Here is a 19,519-nt window from a genome sequence, read left to right on the forward strand (position 1 = left end):
ATACGAGCAGAACGAACACCAGTTTTTGATGAAAGTGAGCTTACAGGTAGCCAGGCATTCAAGGATGGATGCAACAGGTCTCGCAATCTGTTTATTCCAACACTGGTGAAACAATGCATAAACGACCTGGAGGTTGAAATTCTAGAGAATAAAGGATTCTGAACTAATGGCTCATGTACAAACTTTTGGGCATCGTATGATACCTCTAAACGTTGCACTCCGAGGACTTGTCAAGCATTCAAAAGGCTCTGATGAAAACTGGGGAGCTGAGACATGCAACGTGTTGCAGGTCGATGAGGAAAAGTTCACGGTCATATTTCAGACCTTCCACTTTCTGCAAACAGGCGTTTGTGAGAGGTCGCCAAGGAACACACTCACTGTACAGTAGGCGCTTGATCGTGGAAATCTGGAATGCCATTATCCGACTTGGGATATGCATCAGATTTTGACCACCCATATTTCGGGGTCTGCAGACCACGTCTGGGCCCAGCCAATGGTGGCCACCCCAGAAAAAAATCAGTCAGAACCCTCTGAATGCCTGTGATCAAGTATCTCGGATGTTCAAGTGGGATAACTCTATGCCAAATAAATGGAACCACCAGGTTGTTTATGATTGATACCCGTGTCTTAAGCGAGAGAAGTTGGTACAATCTTCTCCACCCTGCCAGTTTCAATTTAGTTTTTTCGAGGAAGTTCTCCCAATTTTTTTGTTCATACGCTTCAATTCCTAGAAATAAGCCTAAATATTTAAACCCCTCATTACTCCACTGTATTCCTCCTGGTAAAACAGGCAGAGATGAGGAAGGCAATCTGGGGCCCACCCAGAAAGCTACACTTTTTTCCAATTTACCCTTGCAGTAGAAGCAAGCTCAAACTGGGTAAGGCAACGAGAGACCTCAGAAACATCTTTTTGATTTGCAATAGCAACACAAATATCATCAGCATAAGCTGAAACGACGACTTTGGAGTTTTGTGAAAGAGAGACTCCTAACACTGAGTTCCGAAGTAAAACTAATAAAGGTTCAATGGATAGATTGTAGAGCATGCCTGATAGCGCACAGCCCTGACGGATGCCTCGCTGAAAGAGGAAAGGGTAACAAAGAGTATTATTAACCTTCAGCAGGCAAGATGCATTTTTGTACAATAACTTAACATAAGCAATAAATTTTTCCCCAAACCCTGTTTTCCTTAATACATCAAACAAAAAAGAATGGTTAACACTGTCAAAAGCATTTTCTTGATCTAAAAGTAATAAACCAAAACCAGGAGATGTAGTTCGACCAAGACTGATCAAGTCTCTCACCAAAAAAATATTATCGTATATGGAACGCTCTGGAACACAGTATGATTGATCAGTGCCAATCAAGAAGGAGATGACTTCCTTTAGACGGGTTGCAAGTGCTTTTGACAATATTTTATAGTCCATGTTGAGGAGTGACACAGGCCGCCAATTTGCAGTCTCATGTAGATTTCCTTTCTTCGGAAGGAGACACAAAACTGCCCTCCGGCAGCTCAATGGCAATTTACCTTGTTCAACACTCTCCTGAAAGACCTCAAGAAGAGTAGGGCCTAGAATGTCCCAGAAAGCCTTAAAAATTCAGCCGGAAGGCTGTCTAGTCCAGGGGCTTTCCCATCCTTCCTATCCTTGAGCGCAGCAGTAAGTTCTCCAAGAGAAATGCCAGGCTCAAGCAATTGCTGTTAGTCTTCAGACAGAGAAGGGAGCTGTTCAAGCATCGCATTCCTATTCTCCTCATTCACAGCTCTTTTTGCGAAGAGTTTAGAAAAATAGTCTTGTAGTTCATGCTTGATATCACTCTGGGAGGTCAACAAATCACCACCAGAAGAGCACAAAGCATGGATTTGTTGAGAGGTCTTGACCATTTTTTCCAAATTGAAGAACCCTTTGTTTGGTGTGTCAAGTTGGATTTTTTTCGTTCCGCAGTCGGACGAAAGCACCAGCTGCCCGCTCTTTCACCATTTCAGCCAGAAGGGTCCTTTTCTCCGACAACTGCTGGAAATTCACGCTAGACAATCCAGCTTTCTACTCACAGATAAGTATATCGTTTTTTAAAGCAGATATCACACCAAAAGCGTTGTATGTGCTGTAAGAGCAGTATTGTTGGCAAAAACATTTGATTTGGGACTTTGTGCAGTCCCATCATTGTCTTAAGTTCAAATATGAACCCTTTTGTGACTCGCATTTTTCCCATACCATTTTAAAAGCTTCTATAAAATGTGCACTTTGTAAAAGTTTCAAATTAAAAGTCCAATATGCACTTCCACAGACATGATGAGGAAAGCCACACACCATAACAATCATGTGATGATCGGAAAAACCAGATGGCCTTATATAAGAGTTCTTAACAATGTTTACCATTTCATGATTAACATAAAATCTGTCGAGGTGAGCCATCTTCAAAACATTTCTTTATGCACAAACCCATGTATACTGACGGATATTACGGTTTTGTACCCGCCACACATCCACCAGTTTAAACTTTTTGATGAGCTGTGCCAAAGGCCTTGCACTGGGTGGATGAGGCTCACAAGTGTTCCGATCAAGTTGTGGGTCGAGGGTGCAGTTGTAGTCACCCCCCAGACACAACAACATGGTTAAGTCAATGGTGCTTACAAACTCTGCCAACTTGTACAGAAAGGCACCTCTTTCAGAGTTGGCACTAGGACAGTAAACATTTGTCATGCAAATCTTTAGGTTACTACTGACAAATTGCACAGACAGTAAGTAACCTTTGCAAATTTCCTTGCAAGTTATCTCCGAAGGCTGAAGTCGAGGATGTAACACTATTGCCACACCAGCCTTGGCCTCAACAAGTGCACTCGAGAAAAAAAGACAACCTTTTGAAGATTTTACACCACTCTTCCTCAGTAGACTGATTTGCATGCATCTCCTGTAGCATTAGCACATCAATTTTTTTCATTTTGGAAGAGCTGAAATACCTGGAGGCGACGCACACAACTGCGGCCCCCATTGATGTTCAGAGATGCTACTTTTATCTCCATTCAATTAGTTATTCTTTAAGCTCTTTACCAGCCCGAATAACACATTTCCTTAACCTTTGGAACTGAGGCTCTGACATGTTAGCCGGAGAAGGATCACGAATCATACATTGGTAACATCACAGGATCACAGGACAAACACTTAAAACATCCCGAGATACCTCACTGTTCTCTGTGTCCCGCTCGGAGTCGGCCAGTGGAACAAGCGACGTTTCCACATCCGTACACGACCCCGGTACCACCAAGGGGTTTCCCATGTCAGACGTACCTTGGAGGTCCACCGAGCCTGACACGATCTGAACCTTATTCTGCTCCTTAGCATCAAAGGCATCAACATTTGACCGTTTTTGGCCTTTTTCCTGGTATCCGTAACAGATACCTCCATATCGTCCACACTGTACTGTACAGTGGATGGTAAAGGAGAGGAAGCAACCACTTTCACTTCCTCGTTTGGTGGGGGTGGATTAATTACGTCACGATTACACACCCTCTCTCCAGCACAGGTTGGGGTGGACGAGTCCAATTCGTCAAACACCTCAGCCGGTGGGGGGCTAGGCTCCCGATTCACCTTCTCCCCATTCGTTTGTGGTGAAGAAGAATCGTTCCTAACGGCACCTCCACTTTCTTGCGGTGTAACCGCATTGGGACAAACACTCTTCACATGCCCGTAAGCTCCACACCCAAAACACGTCATCACCTCTGAGGAGGCAAACATTTTATATTCAAACCCGTCGATTTTTACACTGAGTACAACATTCAGTGTTTTTTCATTATCAGGTAGTATCATATAAACCACTCTTTTAAAGGACATGACGCATTGGCACCATTGAGATCCTCGACACAACATTACCGAACTTGTTCAACTGGTTACACAAGTCCTGGTTCCTTATAAATGGTGGAATATTATTAATATTAACTTTAACTGTTGGGGCCTGCAAAGCGAACACAGAGAGGTAAGTGTTCGGTTCGATGAACAGGCCATGCTCAACCACCGTGGCGACCATGTGTTCCTCCGACACAAACTTCTTATTCATGCGACAAGCAGCACGAACATTATGTAATCCAAAGATGTTACCAATGGCGGAAAGCACATCGTTAAGTTCCACCTCACTGGGAGGGAAGAAAAAAAAAAAACAGCGTTTTTACGAGTTAGTGACTCGAACATCTCGACACGGAAACATTCACCCGCCATTCTAACTCAAGACAATTTAGTAAACTTTGTCGAGAGAGAGAGAGAGAAAAAAAGGCGTTTTCACAAACACCAAGAAATCAACGCTTAAAGTTGAGAATTAACAAAAGAACACAGTCGCAGTGAACGAGAAAAACCTCCCTGGCGGCCATGACAGGCCTTCGGTCTACGATTTTCTCGACGCGAGACCGTGGGCTCTCTCTCTTTCTTCTCCAGACAGGAAGGAAAAATAACACGGGAAAAGTCCACAAGTAGAAAACGAACACATGGGAAACGAAAAATGGGGAAAGTGGAAACACCAAACAGCACAGCAGAGGAGGGGTACTCACGACACGAAGCAAGGAGCGGCCATGACAGTATACAACGAACAAACAGCCATCGGGGGGGAAAGAGAGAGAGAGAGAGAGAGAGAGTGAGATAGTGAGAGAGACAGTGAGAGAGAGAGTGAGAGAGACAGTGAGAGAGACAGTGAGAGACAGTGAGAGAGAGAGTGAGAGAGAGAGTGAGAGAGAGAGTGAGAGAGAGAGTGAGAGAGAGAGTGAGAGAGAGAGTGAGAGAGAGAGTGAGAGAGAGAGAGAGTGAGAGAGAGAGAGAGTGAGAGTGAGTGAGAGTGAGTGAGAGAGAGTGAGAGAGAGAGTCTCACACTCTCACACAGATACAGAGTGAGAGAGAGAGTGAGAGAGAGAGTGTGAGAGAGAGTGTGAGAGAGAGTGTGAGAGAGTGTGTGAGAGAGACAGAGAGACAGAGAGACAGAGAGACAGAGAGACAGAGAGACAGAGAGACAGAGAGACAGAGAGACAGAGAGACAGAGAGACAGAGAGACAGAGAGACAGAGAGACAGAGAGACAGAGAGAGAGAGAGAGAGAGAGAGAGAGAGAGAGAGAGAGAGAGAGAGAGAGAGAGAGAGAGAGAGAGAGAGAGAGAGAGAGAGAGAGAGAGAGAGAGAGAGAGAGAGAGAGAGAGAGAGAGAGAGAGAGAGAGAGAGAGAGAGAGAGAGAGAGAGAGAGAGAGAGAGAGAGAGAGAGAGAGAGAGACTTTTGTATCTTTTTATTATAAAATTGGAAAGAAAGCCCCCAAATGGGAATCAAATTTTCATTTCAGAAAAGGAAAGAAAAATAGAAAACCAAGAAACAATTTCTGAAGAAAGGAAAGGATTAATCAGGTGGATTATATACAAAACATTTCACAAAAGGATAAACATTCCTCTCGGACTTTACAAATACCTTCCTTTATACACCATTTTGATTCGAACTGCGGTAATCTTTCAGTTACTGAAAATAAAGCAAAATCCAATTTAACACGACTTATTACAAGATTTTTGAACAAAAACAAAGCATCTTCATCATTAACTCCAACACCATCAAGTTTTCTTTTCCTTGATTTATATATTGCCATCTTTTCCTGAACAAGCAGGAAATTGGCTAACACACCATTGGAATTTTTGTGTGGGATATCCAATCCATAGATGAACACACAAGTGCTAAAAATCAAACCAAACCTCACAAAACAATTCCGTTGGCATTCAACATAGATGTGAAAAAGGTTTTCAGACTTCTTACAAAAAGGACATTCATCTACCAGAAGATTTGAAAAACGGTGTAGCAAGTGATTAGAAGGAAGGATCCAGTGTACTTGTCTCCATTGGAGGTCGCCATGTCGTGGCGGTACAGGAGGGTGATAAAAACCTTTCCAGTTAGGAAAATAGGGGGGGAGAACAAGGTAAGAGGTCTCTCCATCGAACCCTCTGCTGTGTTGTTTGCCGTTGTGAAAGGAATTTTACACAACCCACATAAAGGTCTTTTTGTTTGGGAAGGCCATTGAAGCCTACGTTAAAAGGGGGACAAGGAAGAGAGCTGGCAAGAGAAAAAACACTTTTTTTTTTTTATTTTTTTTTTTTTTTTTTTTGTATACCTTGGTCGAGGCTCGTATGAGAGCTAACACACAACTCACAGCAAGGAGGCATGAGACAAGAGGGGCGGGAGTGGAAGGGACAAAACATTGGGGAACAGACACAGGTGAACTGTGGAAGGGAGAGGGATGGGGATGGGACGGGGAACATGGCGAGGGGAAGATGGACATTAAAGGGACTTTCAGGAAGGAAAGCAGGAGAATTGAAGGAAGTGGGCTTGGGTGGATTATCGGGGTAGAAAAGATCGAGGATTTGGATGGGGGAAGATAAGAGGTGGTGGTGAACAGCTGTTTTGAAAGCCTGGAGGGAAGAATGGGAAAGAATAGAGTGAGGAAGTTTATTCCAAAGGCGGGAAAAAAGAGGAATGAAAGAGTGAAGATGAGCAGTGATTCGTGATTTTGGTAGTTTTACCAGAAGGGGGTTGTTGGCGGACCTTGAGCGCCCTGTGGAAATGTGGTTGGGACAAATCACAGAGAGAGCAGGGGGGCAAGGCTGGAGAGGAGTCGGTAGAAGACAGAAAGACCACCGACCAACCTGCGGTGATTGAGTGAGAGGCCCAAAGACTCAGCTTCATTGCGGGAGATGCCAATGATCTTAAAAGCCCTGGTTTCGACAGCGTGAAGTCGAGAAAGGTGGGAGGCAGGAGCACCAGCCCAGAGGGGAGAGCAGTACTCCATCAGGCTACGGACAAAAGCTTTGTAAGTGGTCAGGAGCTCAAGAGGGCCGAGGAAGGACTTTGCACGACGGAGGATTCCCAGTCGGCGACTGGCTTTTGAGGCAAGGTTGGAAATGTGACTTTCCCAGGAAAGGTCATGGCAGATAGTGAGACCCAGAAGCTTGAAAGAAAAGACTTCTTCCAGAGGATTGTTGAGAAAGTGGATGGGGGGGTTTTGTAAACGGTCCTTTCGAAGAGACATAGTGAGAGTGTGAGATTTGTCTGGATTGAAAGACATGTTCCACGTGTTGGACCAGTTTGTGATTTTATCCAGATCTGCAGTGAGCGAAGAAGCTGCTGCTTGCCGGTCTGAGGGATGACAGATGGTACGGCAGAGGGTGGAGTCATCGGCAAAGAGAAATAGAGGATTTTCCAGAGAGTCCGAGAGATTTCAGGAAAGGTAGAGAGAGAAGGTATTCGATGTGTATTTTGTTCAATGCTTTGCTGGTCCTGCTCCTAAGCAAGTGCAAGCTGTGTGTGTGTGTCCAAAGCACATGACATAATATGCGTTCCACAATTTGAGAGGATCGCACACCGACCAGGCTTGCCAATGTATCAGCTCCGATCCAACTGCCGTTTGAGCTGAGAAGATCTGCGACAGATTTAATGCCCTTGTCGGTAAAGCGTTCAATAAAACACCTATCAGCAGGCATATCATGGAAAAAGGAGTTGGAGAACAAAGGTTCTTCCAGAAACATTTGCTTAGTGTAAGAATGTGTAGCTCTTGTTATTGTCAGAGCTTCCCATGCATTTAGCATGCTCTGATAGAAACAAGAGAGGGGAGGTGTGTCGATTTTGGAAAGGTCCATCAGGAAAAGAGAGTGGTCATAACCTAGCCTCCCAGCCTGTTGCAAAAGGTGACGAGCGACGTTAACCCATGGTGGAGAAGGCCGCGTGTATAGCATGCGAAGAGCAACCGAGAGTCGAAAGGCCATTTGCCGGCTCTTTATGTCGACCAGGTCTTGGCCTCCATCGCTCAGTGGTAAACTGAGGACCCCAGGTTGCAGCCAGTGTTTTCCGTCCCAGAAAAAGGACATGAAGCACTTCGGGAGCTGTTGAAGCAACACTGCTGGAGGATGCAGCATGAAGAACCTGTGCCATAAGGTAGAAGCCACCAATGTGTTGATGACCAAGACCCTTCCACGATATGACAGTTGTGTGATCAGACCTTTCCATTTTTGCAGTTTACCCTCAACAAACTCGAGCAGACCAGCCAATTATTTGCTACTGTGGTATTATTACCTAAGAACACTCCAATGTATTTCACACCATCGTTGGCCCATGACAGTAGAGAAGGAAGTCTTCATGCCAAGTAGCACAACGGACCGAGCCAAAGGGCGCTCGTTTTGTTCCAATTTACTTTGGCTGAAGAAGCCTTTTCGAATAAGGATAAACAATAACGAATGATGTTAATGTCATTGATATCTTGTATGAATACACACACGTCATCGGTGCATGCCAATACCTTGACGGGCCATTCAAGCTGGGACAAACTAACCCCTGTTAGTCCACAGCACAAAGAAACCAGTAGGGGTTCGATGGAGAGAGCATAAAGCAACCCAGAAAGAGGGCAACCTTGTCTAATTCCCCTGTTAACAGACAAAGGTGCAACAAGTTCATTGTTTATCTTAAGCACACTAGAAATATTATTATATAGTATTTTAATATAAAAGATGAAGGTCGAACAAAGTCCAAACCGCTCAAGTACTTTGAAAAGGTACCGATGGTCAACACGGTCAAAGGCTTTCTCCTGATCAAGGAGAAGAAGCCCTAAATCTTTCGGGTTTTCCTTGCACAGTTCAATGACGTCTCTCACAAGGGAGATGTTGTCATAGATGGAACATTTTGGGAAACTAATATTGGTCTTCCTTCAACAACGAGGATAAATGAGGAGTAAGTCACAATGCCAGGGCTTTTGAAAATATCTTATAGTCCATACATAACGGAAATAGGACGCCAATTTTCAATACACAACATGTCTCCCTTTTTTGGGATGAGGGTAAGAAGAGCTCCTCATCAACTCTGAGGTCGCTTTCCAAGCTGGCAGCTTGCGTTCAAGGTGTTAATGAGTTCTGGACCCAATAAGTGCCAAAAATTCTTGTAAAATTTGGTTGCAAGTCCATCCAAACCAGGTGCTTTCCCAATGGCAAGGCCATGCAGGGCAGTGCCAAGTTCATCCAAAGTAATGGGTCTTTCCAGTTGGGAACACCCATCTGCACACAACACTGGCAGGCCTATGGAGATAGAGGTGACACTGACAGGATTTATTTGTTCCATTCAATATATTTTCAAAAAGTATTTCTTCACGAAAACTTTGATTGCTGATTGTGTAAAGGTAATGGATGAATCTTCCAATCGCAGCTGAGAAAGCTGTTTACTGGGAAGATGTTTCTCTAAGGAAAAGAAGTACTTGGTTGGTACGTCTGCCTCATTCAGTTGTCGCACCGTCATCCGAACTAAGGCACCACGTGCATTCCTCTCGGTTATTTCCTTTAATAAGGATTGCTTCTCAGTTAAGGTTTTTTTGAATGTTACTATTATTTTGTCTGATGACCCGTTGGAGTTGTAACATCTCTAACTGTAATAATTTTTTTACTTCATGGTCAGCCCTTGTTGAGAAAAACTGACACAGTTGACAGAAACCTTTAATTTGGGTTTTTACTAAATCCCACCATATCAGCAGGTGAATGGAACAGCTTAACTTTTGTTCTCGGAGAGCCGTCCAGAAGGATTCAAAGGCCTGAATGAAATTAAGGTTTTCTAGGAAACTATTGTTGAATTTCCAATGAGAGCTCCCTGGACGTGGTTTAGAGAGTTGAATAAAGACTCGAGTTTGGGAATGGTCGGAGAAACCAGAAGGCACAATATCGGATTTATAAACTCCATGTAATAAATGAGAATTTACATCGATGCGATCAAGCCTCGCAAGTGAGATGTGGTTGTTTAAACAACGACACCATGTGTAAGACTGATCAGAAGGGTGCTGTATGCACTAAATATCATGGAGATATTTCGCAATGATGTTTGCAAAAAGTTTTGCGGTACATGGTTGGGGTTCCGGCCAGTTTCGGCCACATGAAGCATTAACAGTACAGTTAAAATCGCCACCAATATATAATTAGACAAGTCTGCAAATCCAGTGTTTGCAGGATTTTTCTCAGTTCGGCAAAAAAGGAGATCCGCTCGTCATTTTTGCTTTGAGCGTACACATTGAGAATTGTGAACTTGACCTGATTGATAGAGAAGGTCACAGCGGCAAGGTGTCCATCAATAATACTCGTAAATTTAAGGCAGGATGGATGGAAATGTTTCCCTAAGACAAACATGATGCCTGCCTTCAACGAGGAGTTGTTACTGAAGAAACATTCCTTGTCCATAAATAGTTGCCACTGAGCCTGAACAGATCGGACAGTATGGGTCTCTTGAAACAAAGCTATGTCAAGACTGTTGACCTCTACCAGCTGTTTAATTTGGATCTTGCAGAGCGGACTCCCACCACCATTAACATTTATTGTTCCAATCTTGAAACTGGCCATGAGAAAAATGACAGCTTCTAAGAATAAGATCAGCAGTGGGATAATTGATTAGAATCCCTTTTCGCCTTGGCGATCAATTTTTTTAAGTGCCTGGTGGAAACCGAATAAGTCAGGCTTACGTACGATAGCCTGAACACACTCAAGGAAGGACGGTAGATCTGGAAAGTATTCCGCCAGGTTTATATTGTGTTTCCTGGATGTATTTTATAAGAAAAGGCTTATTTGTTCGGGGGGGGGGGGGGGGGTAGGACCTTGACTGGCTAGCTCCTCTACCGTTTCCACCTGACTGTTTCTGTTTGGTTCCTCCAGGTCAGATTCGTCAGAGTCGGCTTTAGTTTCCGAGTCACACAAACTTGTACTGTCCTGCATATCGATACTGTCGTCAGTATTGACATACGGATCTGTACTGGTTATGACGTCTATGTGCTCTTCCATTGTGGGAACATCTCCTGGTGAAGTAACGAAAATAATCAGATTTGATGAAACGGAAACACCATCAGCGGATGCAGCGATATCGCTTCCCTCGACCGTCACAGTGTTATCGACCTCCAAGGGCATGGAGGTGTATAATACCTTGGGAGGGGGGAGGGGTCTCGTAAAACATCGATTTTAACATTTCCTGCGTTTCCAGCTTCACCACGTGATGAACTGGGAGCAGTAACAGGGTTAACATTTGCTTCGCTATTTCCCGCTGACATTGGATTCAGGGTTAACATTTACCGAAGTGACAGCAGGTTCATCACTAGTGGTCTGTGTATCACCGTCAATGGACTTTCCAATAGCAGAGTTTTTAACGAGTGAAACAGTTTCATTTACTGCGATAACAGGTAAAGTTGTCTCTGTAAGGGAAACGTCGATGGCCTCACCCAAAAGTAGGTTAAACTTGTTGGCCGTGGGTACCGCGTTCATTCCGGGTCCATACCGGATCCATTCCGGGTCCATACCGGGTCCATTCCGGGTCCATACCGGGTCCATTCCAGGTCCATACCGGGTCCATCCAGGTCAATTCCGGGTAAACATTGAAGAGTGACGTCACTCACAACTGCGGGAACATTACCGACAGATTCCTCGCTTGTAAATGCCGCCTTCTTCTGGGTTTCAGGTAAAGTCTTTCACTTCCTTGATGAAATGATGGTGAAACCATCCCAAACATTTGTTTTGCTGTTTGGACTATCGGACTGGGAGGACTGGGAGGACTGGGAGTACTGGGAGTACTGGGCGGACTGGGCGGACTGGGTGTTACTACCGGACATGGGATTCGTTTCCTTCGCGGTCGAGGAAGAAGAAGAGGACGTATCCTTGTTGATGAGGTTTGTTTCATCGTTTGACGAAGTCGCCTTTGGGCAAGATCGTTTTAAGTGTCTGAAATTACCACATTCGAAACATTTCAGGGTGTCAGTGGTTACGTATACTTGGTAATCATGATTATCAATTTTGAGTTTTAAAACAATGTTCAAGGTTCTTTCAGCATTAGAGGGAGGAAGCATCACATAAGCTTGTCTCCTGAAGGATATCACATGCTTCATCCGATCGTCCTGGCTACATAAAGGTAACATGGTGATCTGAGAAACCACAGAACCATAATCAGAGATCAGAGTCTGATTCTTCAGGAAAGGAAGAGCGTTTGAGATATTGACCTTCACAGCCGGTGTGTCGAGAGGGGACACGAGCACGAAATGTCCGTTGTCTGTTGATAATCCAGTTGATACAATTTCGTGAACCAGTTCTGTCTCAGACACGAAGATAACCACATGTTTGTTGATTCGCGAGGCTGCACGAACCTTGTCAGTACCAACAATGTTTCCTGGAGCGATAACGAGATCCTTGATGGTTACGTCGTCGGGCAGAACGCAGACGACGCCATGTTTTCGTGTTAATGCTTCAAATACCACATAACGGGAATACGAAGTCATACTTAGGAAGGGGGAGGAGGGGTGATTACTCTCGTGCAGTAATTAAATACGAGCCGAGACAGGTTTCCAAAGGAAATAAACACAGCTACAGTGAAGAAAAAAAACGATCAGTTGAAGGGTCGGGATGGGCCGCCAACTAAAAATCTATCCACAAAGAAGCTGTGGGCTCTTTCTCTCTCGATCTCTGGGAAAAGGCCTATGAGGAGAAAACCGGGGAAAGGGGAGGGTAGGGGAGGTGAGGGGTAGAGATGAAGCGAAAGGAAAGGCAAACCGTGAAATAACAAGGACAGATGGGCGGGGTGGGGTGACGACGACGCAGGGGAAGGCCGAAGCGCAAGGTCTAATGACGAGGAGAGGGTGGGAGCAAAAATAACGATGCGTAGAAGGAAACAGAGGAAAAAGAGGTGAAAAAATGATGCGAAAAAGGATAGAAAGGCAAAAAACAGGGAAGATCACAGCTCACCAAGACCACACAACTGCCATGACACTCTACTCGACTTACCAACAGCCAGCAAGGGGGGGGGGAGAGACAGATAGACAGAGAGACAGAGAGTAAAATAGAGTAAAATACACTGGAACTCGAACTAGAATTGCTTGAAGTAAATTTCCAAATACAGTATATCAAAATAAACTTTATTCTGTTCAACCAAGATGGTTTCAAACTTTTCTCAAAAGATACCAATACAAAATTGAAGCTATAGTGAATAGGCACCTCTTCAACATAATGTGGAAGTTCTTCTTCCGTGGTATTCTTCAATTATAATACCAAGATTTCTCAAAGGAGGGACTGCATACGATTAGTTCACCCGTTGTGTGGGCTGAAGAGAGTGTTTCAAGAAATTACAAGACTAATGAGAGGAGACTTCCATATTTTAAAAATCTTAATTCCATAACTACAAACAACATGTTGATTTGGCAATGGGGATATAGCGTGCTCATGTTGAAATGTAAAAGTGCACATGCTATGTGAGTCAACCATACCAGTGTCAGACTATATTTAGTGAGAGAGAAACTAAAGGTTTCAGTGTGTTGACTGGCATTATATTTGTCACTTCTTCTTTATGAAATGCACTTTCACAAGTGGAATGTACAAGACAGGCAGTATAACGTTTTGAAATTAAAACTAGAGTGAAGTCGATAGCACCCCATTGCAAATCCCCAAGCATCACACCTAAAGCAAAGTTGAAAATGACATAAAGTTCCACCAGGAATGACCTTATGTCCTCATATGACCTAACAGGAATGACCCCCCCAAAATCTTCTCTTTTGACCCCTGTAACCCTAACTCCCCACTCCCTGGGGCACAAACCCAGGGATCAAATCCAAAACATCGTTACATATTTCACGTGTCCCCTAATGTTGAATGCATACACAAGGTTTCATTAATAATCTATCTATAATTCCAGCAATGTGTGTGTGTGTGTGTGTGTGTGTGTGTGTGTGTGTGTGTGTGTGTGTGTGTGTGTGTGTGTGTGTGTGTGTGTGTGTGTGTGTGTGTGTGTAACCGCTGTTTCTCGACAACCACTGGTCCGATCTAATTGAAACTTTTTTTGCTATTGCCATATATATTGCTGGGGACCTGAGGATGTGCCTTTTCAAGGTTTGATATTAATCGGACAAGTGCTTCCCAAGTTATGGCCATTTATTTACCAACCAATGACAGGACACGTTGCTGCGTGGGCGTGGCCGATGGGGGAGGGAACCTCAGCCACGTTCCCCATTATGGGTTACAACGTACAGACTTCCGGATAATGATGACTTCGTGTATTCTAATAATTTCTTGATTTCTTATGCGCATTTATAGATAAACACAATGCCCCAAGTTATGGTCGTTTTCATATTAGACGGTGCATAAATGTCGGTAACATCAGAGTGAGCTGGTATGCTCCGAACATGGAAGTAATTTTTTTTCTTTTGCACGAACCTTTTTTTTCTCTCTCTTCTCTTCTCTTTAGCCTGTATCTCACTGGGCTGCGACAGCTCGTGACTAGTTGGAGACACCAAATTGCGATAAAACAGCGATAATTTTCACTTGGAATCACACTGAATTTATACTAAAACACATTTGTGTATGTCTCACGAATATCGCACAAATGTCCCACGAACTCCCGGCGAAATTTGGGATGAACTTCGCCTGGAGTTCGCATACATGTCGCACGACATTCACGCGACGTTCAGGTGACAAAACTGAGAATTTTTTTGCCACATTCAACTGTCGCGCGACCGTCACACGACGGTCGTGCAACCATCGCGCAAATGTTGTGCAACAGTCGCACGACAACTGTGCGTGACAATTGAGAAATCGGGACATATATATTAATATATATATATATATATATATATATATATATATATATATATATATATATATATATAGATATATATATATATATATATATATATATATGTATATATATATATATATATATATATATATATATATATATATATATATATATGGCCTCTCCCTTCCAGCAATGATATTGTCAGTTGGGAAACGAGTAAGAGAGTACCTGACTGAGTACTACAATGATGTGGGAGCTGTGCCCTGGCAGAACAGGATGGTGGGATTACAGGAGAATGCTGACCAAGCCTGATTGTTCAAACATTGTTGCACCCACAAACATTGTGTGTGACGCAATTGTTAATCTCCCTTGATATGGGCTTGTGGGTGTGACCATATTTTGTGTGTGACCTAATTTATGTAAAAATATGTGTGACGTGATTTATGAATGATGGGAAGGTGAAAGGAATGATGGGAAAGTGAAAAGTTTGCATTGAAGGCCATTACTCAGAACAGGAGAGAAAGAGGACAGACAATGCTGGTTTTACAATATGGACTGAGGTTTTTTTTTTTTAGTCATATCTGGATTGAACTATTGTGAATCTATCTACATTACATTGCATGTCACATTTGTCGCACCTTCTGACTCGCGGAAACTAAATTGAGAAGGGTTCGAGACAACCGCGACGACTCTGTGACTATTTTGAGATAAAATTTGTCGCACAAATTTTTTGAACATGTTCAAAATTCCAGCGACACCAGAGCGACGTCCTGCGACTCACGCGAGGAAATTGAGAACCACCGCGAACGTTTCCAGACATTTTGGAGAATCCCGTTCGCATTTTGTTGCGAGCTGTCGCAGCCCAGTGAGATACAGGCTTTTGTGTTTTTCCTTGCGACGACATTGCGAAAAGGCAAAATACATTGGCACTAATTAAACAATTGGCCATTAAAACTAATAATTTATCAAAACGTTGGCAGATCCAGCATCCTCCGCATTCTTGCCCGGGACGAGGAAACAAAGAAGAAGCGCCGTTTCCTCAGCAATGTTGTTTATGAAGAGGTGCTAACGAGATAAAGGTGTATACATGGAGACAATTTTTATTATTATTTATTTATTGAAGAAAAATTGTTCCGAAAATAATTTATCAAAAAAAGTGCACAACTCTTTTTTGCTTCCAATTGTCAAAACGGTGTGGCCTTTGGAAGTGTTGAGGAATTCACCTCTACGCAACACGCTTGCCAACGAAATACATCTCAATTTGGTGGTAAAAACGATTCACAACGGGTTTCCTTACTCATTGCTCTGCATTCAACCCCTTCATTTGTCATCTCATTGACCTCATTTCATCTATCTATAATTCCAGCAATCTGTGTGTGTGTGTGTGTGTGTGTGTGTGTGTGTGTGTGTGTGTGTGTGTGTGTGTGTGTGTGTGTGTGTGTGTGTCGTTTATGAGAGCGAAGGAACGGCCTGTGTAGTTGTTGTTTCTGGCACGCGGTTTGAAAGTTTTTTTTTTTTTTTGCACGTACGGCCAAGCACGTACGGACACACACCTACGGGCATGCACTAGTGTTTTAAAATGTGCCAGTAATTGCATTTTTTGTTGTTTGGCTCTTTGACCCCACCCCAGGGCCACAGAGGGCGGGACCATAATGATACTGCTCTCGCATCTTCTTGCCATGTGAGGATCATAACAACCAAGTTTGGTAAATTTCTGCACAACCGTTTGAGAAGAACGATAGCGTGACAGACAAACAGACGGAACAGATTACAATATCCCCTGGTATTTTTTGCTTGTTTTTTCAAAAAGCATGGGGATAAACACAGTGCATGAAAGCTTCACTGACACCTTGAATGCTTTATCGACTCACCTGTTCGCCATTTACATCACCTTGTACTGTAATACTCCCACACTGGTCCATCTCAAAGATAAGTACTTGGCCGATGTAGTTATTCCGTGGAGCGCTGGCCAGGTAGAAGGTGCGATGACCCAGCACAAAGGCTCCCACCGAATAACCTGTTATGTGGTCAAAAGACCGAAGGAATATACACACGAGTGAAGGGAACAATTGAGTAATGACAGTCTGTTATTGACATTGTTTCAGCAAGTCAAAGAATTTTGAAACTTTTTCACTGTTTTGCTTCTTCCAATGGATGTGCTGCCAATGTCAGATTGCAATCCCTGCAACTTCAGGTGTTTTTTTTTTTTTAACACCCCCACCCCCAACGCCTTTCAATCCTCCAACTCCTCTCCCACTTTCCATACCACCCCCTTACAAGGACTTACAAAAAATATAGCACAGGTGGAAGCCTTACCCCAAGAAAATGAAGCATGTGATATTATCAGAGTTTACAGGATACATTAACGTATGAGGTAGAATATGACAGGCAAGTATCACAAGTTATGCAATATTAAATAGTAACACATGCTCATTAATATGATATTTCAAGAATCAACTATTTATTATTTCTCGTTATGTCAAGTTAGGTTAGTTGAGGTATGGGAGCATGTGCTGGAGTAGCGCGTAGCTGCGTCCACTTTCCACTGGTACTCCAGGGGTCTCCGTCTGGCCATCCCCCAGGCAGATTCCTAGCCCATCCCCATCTCCTTGAGATGCCGATCAACCTGATGCAACCAAGAGGCATGTGGTTAACCCGTTGGCCTTCTTCACTCACGAGGCTCCCTCGCTGAGAGAATCTGGTGAGCAGGATCAGCATCAGGAAAACGAGGTACATGTCCATACAGCCACAGCTGATGCTCACGGACTATGCAGGAAACAAATCTCATTTGAGTCTCTCTCAGCAACTGCTCGTTGGACATAAAGATAGCCAAGGATTCTCCGAAGAGACTTGGTACCGAAGGAGTGAGGTCTTCTTCTCAGATCCTTTGTCAGAGTCCAAGTCTCACATCTGCAGAGCAAGACTGGAAGCAGTTTTGTAAAGTGGTGGAATATTAAGCCCTCCCTCAACAGTCAGTAATATGTGTGGCTGCACCTATTTTGCCCTCCTTACTTCGATTTTCTTAATTTAATGTGATTTCCATCACAAGGGAGTAAAAGACGAACTTCAAAATCGGAGGATTGGCAATTAGGCTCATCCAGCCTGCACAATGGTTGCCAACTTATGGTTGTTTGCCATGCTCTATCCTATTTAAACGCTGAGTATCAAGCAAGGAAGCAGCACATACCATTTTTTAAGTCTTTGGTATTACTCGGCTGAGGTTCGAACCACCGATCTCCCAGACTCAGAGCAGATGGTCCAACTATTACACCATCGAGTCTTTCCAAATGCATGACCCCTCTATTAGTCCACTTATTTATTCTCTTAATAAATATTTATTCTCTTAATAAATATTTATTCTCTTAATAAATGCCTCCTTCCAGTTATTTAATTTTTATTTTCTCTCATTTTCCTTATCCACTCACCTCCACCAATGTATAAGTACTAGCAAGTTGCAAATCTGATCTCGGGGCCAAAATGGGGGATAAATTAGAAGTTATTTCATCGTACATGTTAGCACAAGGGTGATGTAGTTCCGATAACAAAGTGTGTTGAGCATGTTTAGAAAGATGAGTTCCTCCCTCCCCCACCCACCCCGTCCCAGTGTGTGTTCAAGCCCCCCCTTCCTACATTTTTAAAGCTTCACCGTTATACATCCGTCTATGTGTGGAATTTTCCTTAGTTAATAGCCAATCGGTGTGGGCCACTAGCTTGCTTGCGGGGTCATTGTAAGGCCATCAAATGGGCTGATAAACAGGTCCATAAATGAACATGTTCTTCTCTCCCAGGACCCTGGTTGGTCGGTGCCAATCTGATGTTCGTTGTTAGATAATTCCTGGTGGTTCGGATTTGTGGCACGAGTCGTGATTCGTTGAGGAGCTGGTGCGCTCGGAACATGGTTGGTACTGGCATGCCAGGTGCAGTGATGACAAACCCCGCACCAGAGTGCTGTGAACCCGAAAGAGGACCCACAATGCCATGCATGAGTAGGGCTCAAACATCATAGGTTTTTTTTGTCTCCTCATCTCCGTTTTCTGTCCTGTGTTTCCTGAGTCAATGGTAAAGGCATATTGTTAAGCCATGTGGTCCCAGGGCACGTTGGTTTAATTACAGCGCGTGCGCTGTATACAATTGCACCGAGTTTGAAATGTCCCCGGTGTCCCCCACCCCCCCCCCCCACGTGCCTCAAGTGAGCCAATGACGTAGATGGCAGTGCGTAACCTAGACGGAAATGGCGACAATTGACGGAAATACCCGAGTATTTCAATGGAAATTTGTGAAACTAATGTGTTATATATGTGTAAACCATTGAATTTATTGCTTGACGGAAAAAAAAAAACCAAGAAACGCTCCCCTCTCATGTACGAACGAACGAAAGACGTCATTTCCGCCCACCATGGCATTTCGCGCCGAACGCTGAAAGCTAAGTTCTTCTTATGCCATCATTCTCTTTAATATTAGCCATAAACAAGTGTTTTGTCATGCATTAGTAGTTGAAATTTACTTACAATTATGGCAGATATTGGTGGCAAAGTGATAAGTGGTTCTTTTAATAACATTAGTGTACTCATTTGCTTCACGACACGGGCTGTATTGAAGGATTTCACTTGTTTATTATTTGTTACTGCCTGTGATCGCCACTGTGTGGCCATGTTCTTCTTCCTCCGCTTTTCTGCCTGTAATAAATACCTGTTTTTGTTGAGAACTTGTGTGGTGATCGGCAGCAGGATCATAACGCTTAAAGGATTGGATGAACGAGTTACACGGGCAGATTGGGCCTGTGCTTAAGCACCTCCAATGCGGATCACTGACAAGCTTCGCTTGGCCATGTTTTATTCACTATGGTAATTGCGTTTGGAGACGCCAATTCAGACTAAATTTACCCCGCATATGCGGAGACATTTTTGTCTCATACACACCGGGCCACATGATGGTCGTTGAAGATGCACGACCG

General features: G+C 43.6%; 1 protein-coding gene across 1 annotated transcript in view; it reads right to left on the minus strand.

The window, feature by feature from the left end:
• LOC147010830 (integrin alpha-X-like) overlaps nt 1–19,519 on the minus strand; it is a 217,548-nt gene that overhangs the window by 64,306 nt on the left and 133,723 nt on the right. The window contains exon 13 of the mRNA XM_085859953.1: nt 16,437–16,582. Coding sequence (XP_085716079.1) covers nt 16,437–16,582 — 146 coding nt within the window. The remainder of the gene's footprint in view (nt 1–16,436; nt 16,583–19,519) is intronic.

Source organism: Eptatretus burgeri, chromosome 16 (genome assembly GCF_056783735.1).
Source record: "Eptatretus burgeri isolate ZD-2024b chromosome 16, Ebu_testis_v1, whole genome shotgun sequence".
In the NCBI taxonomy this organism is placed as follows: domain Eukaryota; kingdom Metazoa; phylum Chordata; class Myxini; order Myxiniformes; family Myxinidae; genus Eptatretus; species Eptatretus burgeri.